The sequence below is a fragment of the Heterodontus francisci genome, chromosome 36 (assembly GCF_036365525.1).
Source record: "Heterodontus francisci isolate sHetFra1 chromosome 36, sHetFra1.hap1, whole genome shotgun sequence".
NCBI classification, from domain to species: Eukaryota; Metazoa; Chordata; class Chondrichthyes; order Heterodontiformes; family Heterodontidae; genus Heterodontus; species Heterodontus francisci.
The window spans coordinates 42,285,481-42,299,512 of record NC_090406.1 but is presented as its reverse complement, the minus strand read 5'-3'; the positions used below and the strand labels follow the sequence as shown (position 1 = coordinate 42,299,512).

At 43.8% G+C, this 14,032-nt stretch overlaps 1 protein-coding gene across 5 annotated transcripts in view; it reads right to left on the bottom strand.

Moving 5' to 3' along the window:
- LOC137351772 (dipeptidyl peptidase 9-like) overlaps positions 1-14,032 on the bottom strand; it is a 146,885-nt gene that overhangs the window by 90,667 nt on the left and 42,186 nt on the right. For all 5 annotated transcript variants that reach the window (XM_068016580.1, XM_068016581.1, XM_068016584.1 and 2 more), the window contains one exon: positions 7,812-7,924. In XM_068016580.1, the coding sequence (XP_067872681.1) occupies positions 7,812-7,924 (113 nt within the window). The remainder of the gene's footprint in view (positions 1-7,811; positions 7,925-14,032) is intronic.

Genomic DNA, 14,032 nt, shown 5'->3' with positions numbered 1-14,032 from the left:
AATACAGTACATGAGGTGCCTCACTACTCTTGCCATTTCAGGTTATATTTACAGTGTATACTTTCAATACATATCAACAACATTCTCTGGTGCATACAGCCCAAGGAGTTTTACATGGGTTCCAGCCCCTCAGTATAGTATGGTGAGAGAGCCTTACAAAAGTAGCCTTCCCCCATCGAGCCTTTGCGGCAGCTGCCCCAAGTTTTAGTGCGCCCTGGACCTTGGAATGTGCCAGTCTGCAACACTTGGTCGTTGACAGCTCTATGCACTGGGCAGACTAAAGCACGTTTTCCACAGAGTTGATGGTGCTCCAGCAGCAGTTGAAGTTTATCCCTGGGAACAGCTCGTAGAGCAGAGGCCTGCATTACAGAGATGCTCAGGATAATCCTCAACAAAAACCACTGCATCGCTTTCCAGACTTGTTTTGCAAAGGCATATTCCAGAAAGGGGGGGGGGGGGGCGACGGTCTCTTCCCCACCGCAGCTGCCTCGAGGGCAGCGTGCAGAGGTGGTGAGGCTCCGGGCATGCAGGAAGGAGCTGATGGGGAAGGCCCTTCTCACCACTAGCCACGCTACGTCTTGGTGCTTATTTGAAAGTTCTGGCGATGAGGCATTCTGCCAAAATGAGTTTGACAGTCTGCTCAGGGAATCATCCCTGCAGGGCCTCGAGGACGTTACATGCAAACCATCTTCGATCTCCAGATAAAGCGAAAGATGCCTCGGGTGACTACCACAGCGCAGGAGTTGGGTATGGGCTAGACCTGCGCCACATACAGCAATACCGAGAGCACCTCACACTTGATGACCAGGTTCTTACCCACACTGGAGAGGCAGCATCGCTCCCACATGCCCAGTCTCTGTTTCACCTTGGCTCTATGCTCCTTCCAGCTTTTGGTGCACACCCCAGCTCCTCTGAACCATATCCCCAGCACCTTCAAGGAGTCTGACCTGATGGTGAAGGTGACAAAGGATCAGTCGGCCCAGTTCCCAAAGAACATGGCCTCGCTCTTGCCGCAATTTACTTTGGCAACTGAGGCCAGTTCAAATTGGTCGCAGATGCTCATCAGTCTGCGAACTGACAGCTGGCAGGACATTCTGAAGGGGGAGGGTGAACAGTCAGAGGTCACGGTTCACATAGAAAGATAGATCTAAGTAGATTAAAAGGCAGGACCTCAAAGGTTGTAATCTCTGGATTACTCCCGGTGTCACGTGTTAGTGAGTATAGGAATAGGAGGATACAGCAGATGAATGCAGGGCTGAAGAGATGGCGCAGGAGAGAGGGCTTTAGTTTCCTGGATCACTGGGTCTGTTTCTGGCAAAGGTGGAACTGTACAAGTCGGACGGGTTGCACTTGAACTGGAACAGGACCAACATCCTTGCAAGGTGGTTTGCTAGTGCTGTTGGGGGGGGGGGGGGGGGGGGGGGAAACGGGGGTTTAAACGAATTTGGCAGGGGGACGGGATACAGAGTGGAAGTACAGTAGGGGGTGATGCACAGCCAAATATAGGAGAGAAACCAAGTCAGTCTGGAAGACAGAGCAAATATAGACCTGTTAAGACAAGTGAATAATGTAAGGCAGATGAATTGAGGGCATTGATTAACACGTGGGAATATAATATCATTGCTATTACAGAGATATAGTTGAGGAAAGGGCAGAACTGGCAGCTCAATATTCCAGGATATAGAATCTTCAGGTGTGATGGGGACGGAGGGGGTGTAAAAAGAGGGGGCAGCATTGCTCTATTGATCAAGGAGTCAATTACTGCAGTAAGGAGGTATCATATCTTAGAAGGTTCCTCAAATGAGGCTATATGGGTAGAACTTAACAAAAAGGAGGCAATCACTTTGCTGGGAGTGTGCTTGGAGGCCTGTAGCAGTCAGGGAGGGATAGAGGAGCAGGTATGTAGGCAAATCTCAGAGGTGTAAAAATAGGGTAATAGTAGGGGATTTCAACTTCCCAACATTAACTGGGATAGACTTAGTACAAAAGGCTTAAAGGGGCGGAATTCTTAAAATGCATACAGGAGAGCTTTTTGAGTCAGTACGTAGAAAGTCCTATAAGAGAAGGGGCGGTACTAGACCTAATCATAGGGAATGAAGCCGGACAAGTGGTAGAAGTGTCAGTGAGGGAGCATTTCGGGTATAGTGAACATAACTAAGATTTAATGTAGTTATGGAAAGGACACAGATGGACCGGAAATAAAGTTATGAATTGGGGATGGGGGAAGGCCGATTTCAATATGATAAAACAGGATCTGGCCAAAGTGGACTGGGAGCAGCTACTTGTAGGAAAGTTTACATCAGACCAGTGGGAGTCATTCAAAAAGGAAATAGTAAGAGTTCAGGGCCAACATGTTCCCGTAAAGGTGAAGGGTAGGACCAACAAGTCCAGGGAACCCTGGATGTCGAGGGATAGAGAGGATTGGATAAGAAAAAAAAAAAAAAAGAGGCTTATAGCAGATTCAGGGGGCTGAAAACAGCAGAGGCACTAGAGGAGTATAGAAAGTGTAGGGAGGTACTTAAAGTAATTAGGAAAGCGAAGAGGGGGCATGAAAAAATACTGGCAGGCAAGATAAAGGAAAATCCCAAGGCATTTTATAGGTATATCAAGGGCAAGAGAATAACCAGGGAAAGAGTAGGGCCCATTAGAGACCAAAGTGGCAATCTGTGTGTGGAGTCGGATGACATAGGTGAGATTTTAAATGATTACTTTTCATCTGTGTTGACTATGGAGAAGGACAATGCAGGTGTAGAGATCAGGGAGGGGGATTGTGATATACTCGAACAGATTAACATTGAAAGGGAGGTGGTATTAGTGGTTTTAGCAGGCTTAAAAGTGGATAAATCCTCAGGCCCAGATGAGATGTATCTCAGGTTGTTATGTGAGGCAAAGGAGGAGATAGCAGGGGTTCTGACACAAATTTTCAAATCCACTCTGGCCAGAGGACTGGAGGATAGCGAATGTGGTACCATTATTCAAGAAGGGTAGTAGGGATAAACTAGGTAATGACAGGCCAGTGAGTTTAACATCAGTGGTAGAGAAACTATTGGAAAAAAATTCTGAGGGACAGGATTAATCAAGGATAGTCAGCATGGCTTTGTCAGGGGGAGATTGTGTCTAACATATTTGATTAAATTTTGAGAGGTGGTGACAGTGTGTGTGGATGAGGGTAAAGCAGCTGATGTAGTCTACATGGACTTCAGTAAGGCTTTTGATAAGGTCCCGCATGGGAGATTGGTTAAGGTGGTAAGAGCCCATGGGATCCAGGGCAATTTAGCAAATTGGATCCAAAATTGGCTTAGTGGCAGGTGATGGTCGAGGGATGTTTTTGCGATTGGAAGCCTGCGACCAGTGGTGTACCGCAGGGATCAGTGCTGGGACCCTTGCTGTTTGTAGTGTACATTAGTGATTTAGATGTGAATCTCGGAGGTAGGATTAGTAAGTTCGTAGATGACAACAGAACTGGAGGTGTCGTAAATAATGAGGAGGAAAGCCTTAGATTACAAGACGATATAGATGGGCTGGTAAAATGGGCAGAGCAGTGGCAAATGGAATTTAATCCGGAGAAGTGTGAGGTGATGCATTTTGGGAGGGCGAAGGCAGCAAGGGAATATACAATGGGTGGTAGGACCCTAGGAAGTACAGAGGGACCTTGGTGTACTTGGCCACAGATCACTGAAGACAGCAGCACAGGTAGATAAGGTGGTTAGGAAGGCATATGGGATACTTGCCTTTATTAGCTGAGGCATAGAATGGAAGAGCAGGGAGGTTATGATGGAGCTGCATAAAATGCTAATTAAGCCACAGCTGGAGTACGGTGTACAATTCTGGTCACCACACTATAGGAAGAATATGATTGCACTGGAGGGTGCAGAGGAGATTCACCAGGATGTTGCCTGGGCTGGAGCATTTCAGCTATGAAGAGAAACTGGATCGGCTAGGGTTGTTTTCCTTAGAGCATAGAAGGCTGAGGGGGGACCTGATTGAGGTACACAAAATTATGAGGATCATAGATAGGGTAGATAGGAAGAATTTTTTTCCCTTAGCAGAGGTGTCAATAACCAGGGGGCATAGATTTAATGTAAGGGGCAGGAGGTTTAGAGGGGATTTGAGGAAAGATTTTTCACCCAGAGGGTGGTTGGATTCTGGAACACACTGCCTGAAGGGGTGGTAGACGCAGGAACCCTCGGAACATTTAAGTATTGAGATGAGCACTTGAAACGCCATAGCATACAAGGCGATGGGCCAAGTCCTGGAAAATGGGATTAGAATAGATAGGTGCTGGATGGTTGGCACAGACACGATGGGCCTGTTTCAGTGCTGTATGACAATGATTGCGGATCTGAGCAAAAGACGCAACATCGCCCATGTAGAGGGAGGCTTTGACCAGAGTGCCTCCACTGCCTGGGACTGTCACGCCTCTTATGCCCACATCCTTCCTGACAGACTCAGCAAAAGGTTCAATACAGTAAATGAACAAGACAAGGGAGAGAGGACAGCTCTGCCTGACCCCAGATTTGATTGAAACTGTGCTATTGATGTTTGCGTAGAGTCATTGGATCCAATTGCAGATTCCCTCCTCAAACCCTATTTTAGAGTGCATTGTCCATCAGGTCAGTGTGCGATACACTGTCAAAGACCTTCCCCTGGTCCAAGCTGATGAGGCAGATGTCCGCGCCCCTGTCCTATACATAGGCAATCATATCCCTGAATAGCGCCACGCTATCAGAGATCTTTCTGCTGGATACAGTGCAGATCTGACCAGGGTGATTCATCAACTCCAAAGCAGACTTGACCATACTGGCGATGACCTTGGACAGAATTTTGTAGTCCACATTAAGCAATTAAATTATTTCCTTCCTCTCCCCCTCTTGGTTGTAGGTGAGTGCCATGAAGCCTTTCCTCATGGATTCTGACATACTTCCAAGCAGAAGCATACTCTTGTACAGTTCCATCAGGTCAGGGTCGATCCAGTCCCAGAGTCAAATACAACTTGATTGGTAAAAAATACAAATTTGGTAAATGCACCACACATCTGTTGGCAACTGGGAAAGGAAAAGGTCAGCAATTTGAGTGTAGCTCCTTTGTCAGCCCTCATTAGATGCTGGTGGGCCTGTTGTGTATTGCAAATGCTCAGTGTTCATGGGTATTTCGATGTTACTGCAAACTCTTCTAATCAAGACATTAAAATGTAGCAACTACAAATCAAAAACATGGTGTCCCTTCTATAGGTTAGATTAAGTTGAGTTACACCGCACAGCTGATGTCCCAACTGCACAAAGAACTAGACACTGCTCACACCTCACATGCTTTCAGTTAAATAAAATGAAGGTGGGCGCAGGATTTTATTCTGCCTTTAGGTGCCAAGTGGTTATTAAGGATATACTGTATCATGTACCACAGAACCAGGGCTGCAATAGAAGTTTTTCATGATAGGGATTAAAAAGAGGTATAGGTGGAGGAGGAATTGCTTTAAATTACAGACTGTAATTCAAATTTAAAAACTAAAAATTTGTAAAACTGGCTAATCTCAGCCAACATATAGCTTGGGGCGGAGAGTCATGATTTAACTGCCTGACCTTTCTCTCTAAAGCTATTGTTCAAGTACTTTGCGTGTAGTTTCTAGGTGTTGGATGCACTAGAGCGCGCTGGAGCAGTTGCCTGCCAGCTAACAGCGGCGGGTCTCAGAACCTGAATGAACTCAAGATTCAGGTTTCTCGCACTGGCTTCCTAAAACATGTGCTTCACCCACATTGTAAATTGTAATATGTAATCTTCAATGTCTTTATTATTAAAAAACCTTATTTCCAGTAGTAATTTGCTGTTTACTGGAGAACATAAGATGCAGTCAAAGCTACTTGGGGCAGTTTGATTAAAGCAGTTTGAAGCTGACTGCCTGTTTTTTGTAAGTTTGTTTTTCTCTCTCAAATATTATTGGCAGTTTTAATTCCTGCTTGCTTGTTGCAGATTGGTCCTACTCATTCAGTTGTGATTTGTTGCCATTTCACAAATACAAGATTTGAGCTAATCAACTTCTTTGATGAAGTAATAGTAATGTAGACCAGTCACAAGCGTCTGATGTTACAGCCTTGAATTTATAAATACTGGCTCAGCGTGTTTTGGAAAATAGATGAGCACGGTTAAAATAATGGTATGGTTGTATGGATCAGATGGTATTTAAGTGCATGGCCCACTGCTACACCTTTACCCATGTGTTCGAGGGAAAGAGTTAAGCACAGGCCTTGGAAGTATTGCAAACTGAGAGGAGGATAGCGATAGACTTTGAGGACCTAAACAGGCTGATAAAATGGGTGGACACATGGCAGATGAAATTTCTTGCAGAGAAATGTGGAGAGAGAAAAATGAGGCAATATAAAATAAAGGATTCAATTCCACGGTGGTTGCAGGAACAGACACACTTTGGGGCTTAATATGCACAAATCATTGAAGATGGCAGGGCAAGTTGAGAAAACAGTTAATAAGGCATAAAGCATCCTAGTCTTTATAAAAAGATGTAGAGAGTACAAAAGCAAAGAAGTTATGGTAAACCTTTATGAAACACTAGTTCAGCCTCAACTAGAGTATTGTGTCCAACTCTGGGCACCACACTTTAGGAAGGAAGCGAAGGCATTAGAGACGATGCAGAAAAGATTGAGAATGGTTCCAAGGATGAAGGACTTCAGTAACAGATAAATTAAAGAAGCTGGGGCTGCTCTCCTTGGAGAAGAGATGGTTGAAAAGAGATTTGATAGAGGTGCACAAAACCATGAGGGGAAGGGTCAAACATCAGGGGACACCGATTTATGGTAAGGTGAACTGCAAAAGAACCAAAGTCGACAAGAAAAACTTTTTTTTTTTAAATGCAGTGAGCAGTTAGGATCTGGAATGCACTGCCTGAGAGTTTGGAGGAGGCAAATTCAATCGTGGCTTTCAAAAGTAGATAATTATCTGAAGGGCAAAAATTTGCAGGTCTACGGGGAAAAAGGAGAGTGTGTGGGACTAGGTGACTTGCACTTGCAGAGAACTGACACAGACATGACAGGCAGAATGGTCTCCTTCTGTGCTGTAACCATTCTATGATGGGAGAGAGAGAAAAAAATTCCAGCAGTCTCACCTTGGGCTGCTTGTGCACATTTCTTGACAACAGTGAGACACAGCTATCACAGATAAAGTTGCCAGCCAATCTCTTTCTCTCAGCCGAGACAGGAAGTATGGTCTGAGAGAAACTACAAAAACAAACTTAGCACGGGTTTACAGCTCCATTGTTTTGGTTGCTCTCATTTGGTAACAAGTAGTGAGAACAGGCAAGGTCACCAGGCTGTTGATATTCCCTCCCATTAAAAAGGTTGGCCTCCCTAGGACATAGCAAAGATTGGCAGCACAGCACTCGACAAATCCTTGCCCAAATACTGCGCAGCACTCGACACTGGAGCATTAAAACATTATACCATCATGCCACCCAAAGCTAAAAGAATTTACAGAATATAGAATCATAGAAGATTTAAGGCCACAGAAAGAGACCACTTGGTCTATCGTGTTTGTGCCAGCTGAAAAACGATCCACCTATTCTAATCCCAACTTCCAGCAATTGGTCCGCAGCCCTGCAGATTACGGCACTTGAGGCACATATCGAGGCTCCTTTTGAATGAATTGAGGGTCTCTGCCTCAACTACCCTTTCAGGCAGTGAGTTCCAGACCCGCACCACACTCTGGGTGAAAAAGCTTTTCCTCTTCTCCCCTCTAATTTTTCTACCAATCACTTTAAATCTATGCCCCCTCATCACTGGCCTCTGCTATAACGTAATACTCACCTGGAAGTGATCAAGCATTTGTTTCCAAGACAGCAGCAAGAGAGAATCCTTCCGGACCTTTTTTGGGATCTCAGAGTACAACAGCGAGTTCTCTCTACTCCCGTATGGCATCCCTATAGAAAAGACAGTTCCCAGTATTAATCAGTAGCAATGTTACAATCCAGGTGATTCAGTCAATCACACAACTTTGGCCCAGGTTGTGACAACTGGTGACTAAAACAGATATTTATACTGAAACTTCCAGCAAGGTCTGCCTGTCCTGTCAGTTAAATGGCCAGCTGCAGCCTGTTTTGCAAAAACGCTGGGAACAGTACTAAAGACAACACTTAGAAAATCAAAAAGAAATTAGAAAAATGTATATTTCATAAGTAGCAACCATATAATCCAGTCTACCCTGATATGAAGTGACATTTTTTAGCACTAAAACAATGCGTTCGCCAATAATTTGAATTAAAAATGTAAACAAAGCAAAGTCAGAATTTATTCAAAATACTCAAAATGAAAAATTTGAATACCTTCAAATTAAGAATAAACTGTAAAATAATAAAAATATCCCAGTTTTAATGATGAATTAGACATACATCTTATGTAAGGGAAGTGGAATTATGATTTCCACCAAATGTATTAAATAATTAAGTTCCTCATCTTCAAATGCAACAAATCCGCTACAGAATCATGCCAGATATGTTCACACTGCTCGGTATAGCTGCTGAGCGGCACCAGATTAGAGTCATCTACTACACAGTTACTGCCTCAGTCAGCTTTCAGTTGAACTGGCACAGAAGTGGATAATTGGACTTTGCAGCAAGTGCATTACTCCATTTATGTGGGTTATCTGTAATAGGAGAGAGGCTCTATTACATATTCATACAACAGGACCTGGACGATTCACAGATGGGCAACAAGCCATGGAAAATTCCTTTCTGACTCTTGCAATGTCACTGCATGCTCCTGACTCAGCCAGTCAGCCAAGGGTCACAAAATTGACATTCTGGATTCATAGAATCATACAGCACTTAGGAACATAGAAGCAGGAGTAGGCCATTCAGCCCTTCGCGCCTGCTTCACCATTCTAGATCATGGCTGATCCTCTACTTCACTGCCATATTCCCGCACTATCCCCACAGCCTTTGATGTAATTATTGATCTCTGTCTTAACTTACTCAATGACTGAACTTCCACCACTCTGAGTGACGATGTTCCTCCTCATTTCGATCCTAAATGTCTTTCTCTTTATTGAGATTGCATCCCCTGGTCCTAGACCCCACAGCCAGGGGAAACATCCTTTCTGCATCTACCCTGTCTATCCCTTTAAGAATTTTGTAAGTTTCTATGAGATCGCCTCTCATTCTTCTAAACTCCAAAGAATACAGGCCCTATCTCCTCAAAGGACAATCCCACCATCCCAGGAATCAATCTGCTGAACCTCTGCTGCACTCCCTCTATGGCAAGTATATCCTTCCTCAGGCAAGGGGACCAGAACTGCATACAATATTCCAGGTGCGGCCTCACCAATGCTCTATACAATTGAAGCAAGACTTCTTTGTCCCTGTACGCAAATCCCCTTGCGATAAAGGCAACATACCATTTGCCTTCCTAATTATTTGCTGTACCTGCATGCTAGCTTTCAGTGACTTATGAACAAGGACACCTAGATCCCTGTGGAGATCAACACTTTCCAATTTCTCACCATTTAAGAAATACTCTGCACCTTCGTTCCTCCTACTAGTGGATAACCTCACACATACACATCATATTTCATCTGCCATGTTCTTGCTCACTCACTCAGCCTGTCCAAATCTCTCCTTGAAGCCTCTTTGCATCCTCCTCACAACCTACATTCCCAAGTTTTGTGTCATCCGCAAATTTTGAAATATTACAATTGGTTCCCACATCCAAATCATTGATATAGATTGCGCCCAAGCACTGAACCTTGTGGTACCCCACTGGTCACAGCCTGCCAACCTGAGAATGACCCATTTATTCCTACTCTGTTTTCAGCTTGTTACCCAATCCTCAATCTATGCTAGTATGTTACCCAATCCTCAATCTATGCTAGTATATTACCCCCAATCCCATGGGCTTTAAATTTGCTTACTAACCTCCTATGTGGGACTTTTATCAAAAGCCTTCTGAAAGTCCAAATACACCACATCCACTGGTTCTCCCTTATCCACTCAGCTAGTAACATCCTCAAAACACTCTACCAAGTTTGTCAAACATGATTTCCCCTTCATGAATCCATGCTGACTCTGCCCAATCAGACCATTATTTTCTCAGTGTCCAGTAATCACATCCTTTATAATAGATTCTAGTATTTTCCCTACTACCGACGTCAGGCTAACAGGTCTGTAGTTCCCCATTTTCTCTCTCCCTCCTTTCTTAAACAGTGGGTTACATTTGCAACCTTCCAATCTGCAGGCACCATTGCAGAATTTATAGAATTTTGATGATTACCAATGCATCCACTATCTCTACAGCCATCTCTTTCAACACTCTAGGATGAAGATCGTCGTGTCCTGGAATTTGTCAAATTTAAGTCCCATTATTTTCTTCAATACTACTTTTTTTTTTACTGATCCGAGTTTCTTTCAGTTCCTCATTCTCACTAGACCCTTGGATCTCAATAATTTCAGGGAGACTTCTTGAATCTTCCTCCTTGAAGACAGAAAGTAATTATTTAGCTTCTCTGCCATTTCTCTATTTCCCATTATAAATTCTCCTGTCTCTGCCTGTAATGGATCCACATTTATCTTTGCTATTCTTTTCCTTTTTACATACCACTGAAGCTTTTACAATCAGTATTTATATTTCTTGCTTTACAGTCATATTTTCTTTCATCACTTTCTTGGTCCTTCTTTGCTGGATTCCAAAATTCTTCCAATCCTCCGGCTTATGACTTTTTTTGGAACTTTATAAGCCTCCCCCTTTGATCTAATACTATTTTTAACTTCCTTTTTAGCCATGGCTGACTCGCTTTTCCTATTGGGTTCTTTTGCCTTAAAGGAACATATGTTTTTTGAAACTATGATCACTTTTTCCTGAAGGTTCTTTTACCAGATCAGCCCTTTCTCATTGCGTAATACTAGATCCAAAAGAGCCTGTTCCCTAGTTGGTTCAACATATTACTCCAGAAAACCATCTGACACATTCCAGGAATTATTCTTCCACAGCATTGGTGTTCATTAGATTTATCCAGTCTGTATGTAGATTAATATCACCCATGATTACAGCATTGCTCTTGCTACATGCACTTCTAACTTCCTGATTTATACCATGCCCTATATTACCACTACTGTTTGCTGGCCTGCAAATCACCCCTACCAATAATTGTTGCCCCTTGCTGTTTCTTAGCTCCACACAAACAGATTCTACATCCTGTTCGAAGATCTTTTCTCACTTATCAGCACGACCCCACCTCCTTTTCCTTTTCTACTTTGCATAACCAGCTTTGTTTTTCTCCTATCTGAATTCTCTCACAGGTTCCCAACACCCTGACAAGGTAGTTTAAACCCCCCCAACAGCACTAGTGAATCTCCCCATGAGGATATTAGTCCCATTCCTTTAAGGTGTAACCAGTCCATTTTGCAGACCCAATGCCCCAGGAATCTAAAGCCCTCCCTCCTACACCATTTTTCCAGCCACGTGTGAATTCGCTCAATTTTCCTATTTCTATACTCACTAGCACGTGGTGCTGCGAGTAATCCTGAGATTACTGCCTTAGATGTCCTGCTTTTCAATCTCTTTCCTAGCGCCCTAAATTCTGCTTTCAGGACCTCATCCCTCTTTCTACCTATGCCGTTGGTGCCAGTCTGGACCACTACTTCTAGCTGTTCACCCTCTGCTGAAAGAATGCCCTGCAGCCATTTTGTGACATCCTTGACCCTGGCACCAGGGAAGCAACATACCATACCATGTCTATGGCCACAGAAATGCCTGTCTGTTCCCCTAACACTATTGCCTTTCAACTCTTCTTCACCCCACCTGCGCAGCAGAGCCACTTGCGATGCCACAAACTTGGCTCTTGCTACGTTCCTATGAGATACAATTATCACTAGTATCCAAAACGGAAAACTGGTTAGTGAGTGAGTGAGATAGACTCAGGACTCCTGCACTCCCTGCCTGATCTTTCTAGACTGCCTAGCGGTTACCCATTCCCTCTCTGCACACTCTTAATCTGCAAGGTCACCACTTCGTTAAATGCACTATCCATGTAGTTTGCAACTTCGCAGATGCACCGGTGACTCCAACCTCCGCTTGAGTTCCAAAATGCTCAAGTTTTTGCAGCTGGAAACACTTCCTACATTCTGGAAAGGTTCCATCAGACTGGAAAGTAGCAAATATAACCCCTCTATTCAAGAAGGGGGAGGGGGTGGTGGGGAAGAGACAGAAAACAGACAACTTTAAGCCAGTTAACTTGATGTCTGTCGTGGGAAAGGTATTAGAATCAAATCATTAAGGAGGCTAGAGCTAGGCACTTAGAAAAGCTCAAAGTAATCGGGAATAGTCAGCATGGTTTTGTGAAAGGGAAATCATGTTTAACCGATTTATTGGAGTTCTTTGAAGGAGAAACATGCGCTGTGGATGAAGGGGGGCCTGATGACATACTGTACTTGGATTTCCAGAAGGCATTTGATAAGGTGCCACATACAAGTTTATTGCGCAAAGTAGGAGGTAGCTACCAAAGTAGTTCACGGTGTAGAGGGGCAACATATTAGTATGGATAAAAGATTGGCTGGCTTGCAGCAAACAGAGAGTATGCATAAATGGGTCCTTTTCTGATTGACAGGATGTGACAAGTGGAGTCTGCAGGGGTTTGTGCTGGAGCCTCAACTTTTTACAATTTATATCAATGACTTAGATGAAGGGAGCAATGGCATGGTAACTAAATTTACAAATGACACAAAGATAGGTAGGAAAGTATGTTGTGAAGAGGACATAAGGAGATTGCAGACCGATATAGATCGGTTGAGCGAGTGGGCAAAAATCTGGCAGATGGAGTATAATGTGGGAAATTGTGAAGTTGTTCACTTTGGCAGAAAGAATAAAAAAAGCAGAGTATTACTTAAACGGAGAACAGCTACAGAATTCCGACGTGCAGAGGGAGCTAGGTGTTCTAGTGCATGAGTCACAAAAAGTTAGTATGCAGGTACAGCGCGTCATAAACAAGGTTAATAGAGTTATATCCTTTATTGTTGATAGTTGAACATGTGATTACGAGAGAGATTGAAAATAAAAGCAAGGATGTGATGCTTCAGTTATACAGGGCATTGGTGAGACATCTCGACTACTGTGTGCAGTTTTGGTGTCCTTATTTAAGGAAGGATGTGAATGCGTTGGAGGCGGTTCAGAGGAAGTTTACTGGATACCTGGACTGAGCAGGTTGTCTTATGATGAAAGGTTGGACAGACTGGCTTATTTTCACTGGAGTTTAGAAGAGTGAGGGCAGCCTTGATTGAAGTATATAAGATCCTGAACGGTCTTGACAAGGTGGATGTAGAAAGGATGTTTCCTCTTGTGGGAGAGTCCAGAAGTCGGGGGCACTGTTTAAAAATTAGGGTACGCCTTATTAGGACAGATATGAGGCGAAATTTCTACTGAGGTGTGCGGCTTTGGAACTCTGCCTCAGAAGGTGGTGGAGGCAGGGTCATTGAACATTTTTAAGGCGGAGGTAGATTGATTCCCTTGCCTAACAAGAATCTAAGGTTATCGGGGGTAGATGGGAGTGTGGAGTTCGAGACAGAAACAGGTCAGCCATAATCTTATCGAGGGGCCAAATGGCCTACTTCAGCTAATTCATATGTTCCTATGTACGTGATCATCCAGGCCACGTGAAGCGTCCACGACTCCCCACGTCATAGGATGGGCATTCCACGCAGCCGAGCTGTCCTGCCATGCCTTAAGCATGCTTTAATTCAGTCCATCTTGCCCATTTGGGCTCTTTGAAAGTGCTATCCAATTTGTCCCATTCCCGTGGTCTTTCCCTATAGCCCTACAAATTTTTCCTTTTCAAGTATATATTCAATTCTATTCTAAATGTTGCTACTGAATTTGCTTTCACCATTCTCTTAGCCAGTGCATTCCAGATCACAATGTGCTGAATAAATTTTTCCCATCTCCCTTCTAGTTTTTTTTTGCCAATTACTTTATATCTATTTCCTCTGGCTACTGACCCTTCTGCCAGTGGAAACAACTTCTCACTACTTCTTTCCTAATCGTTC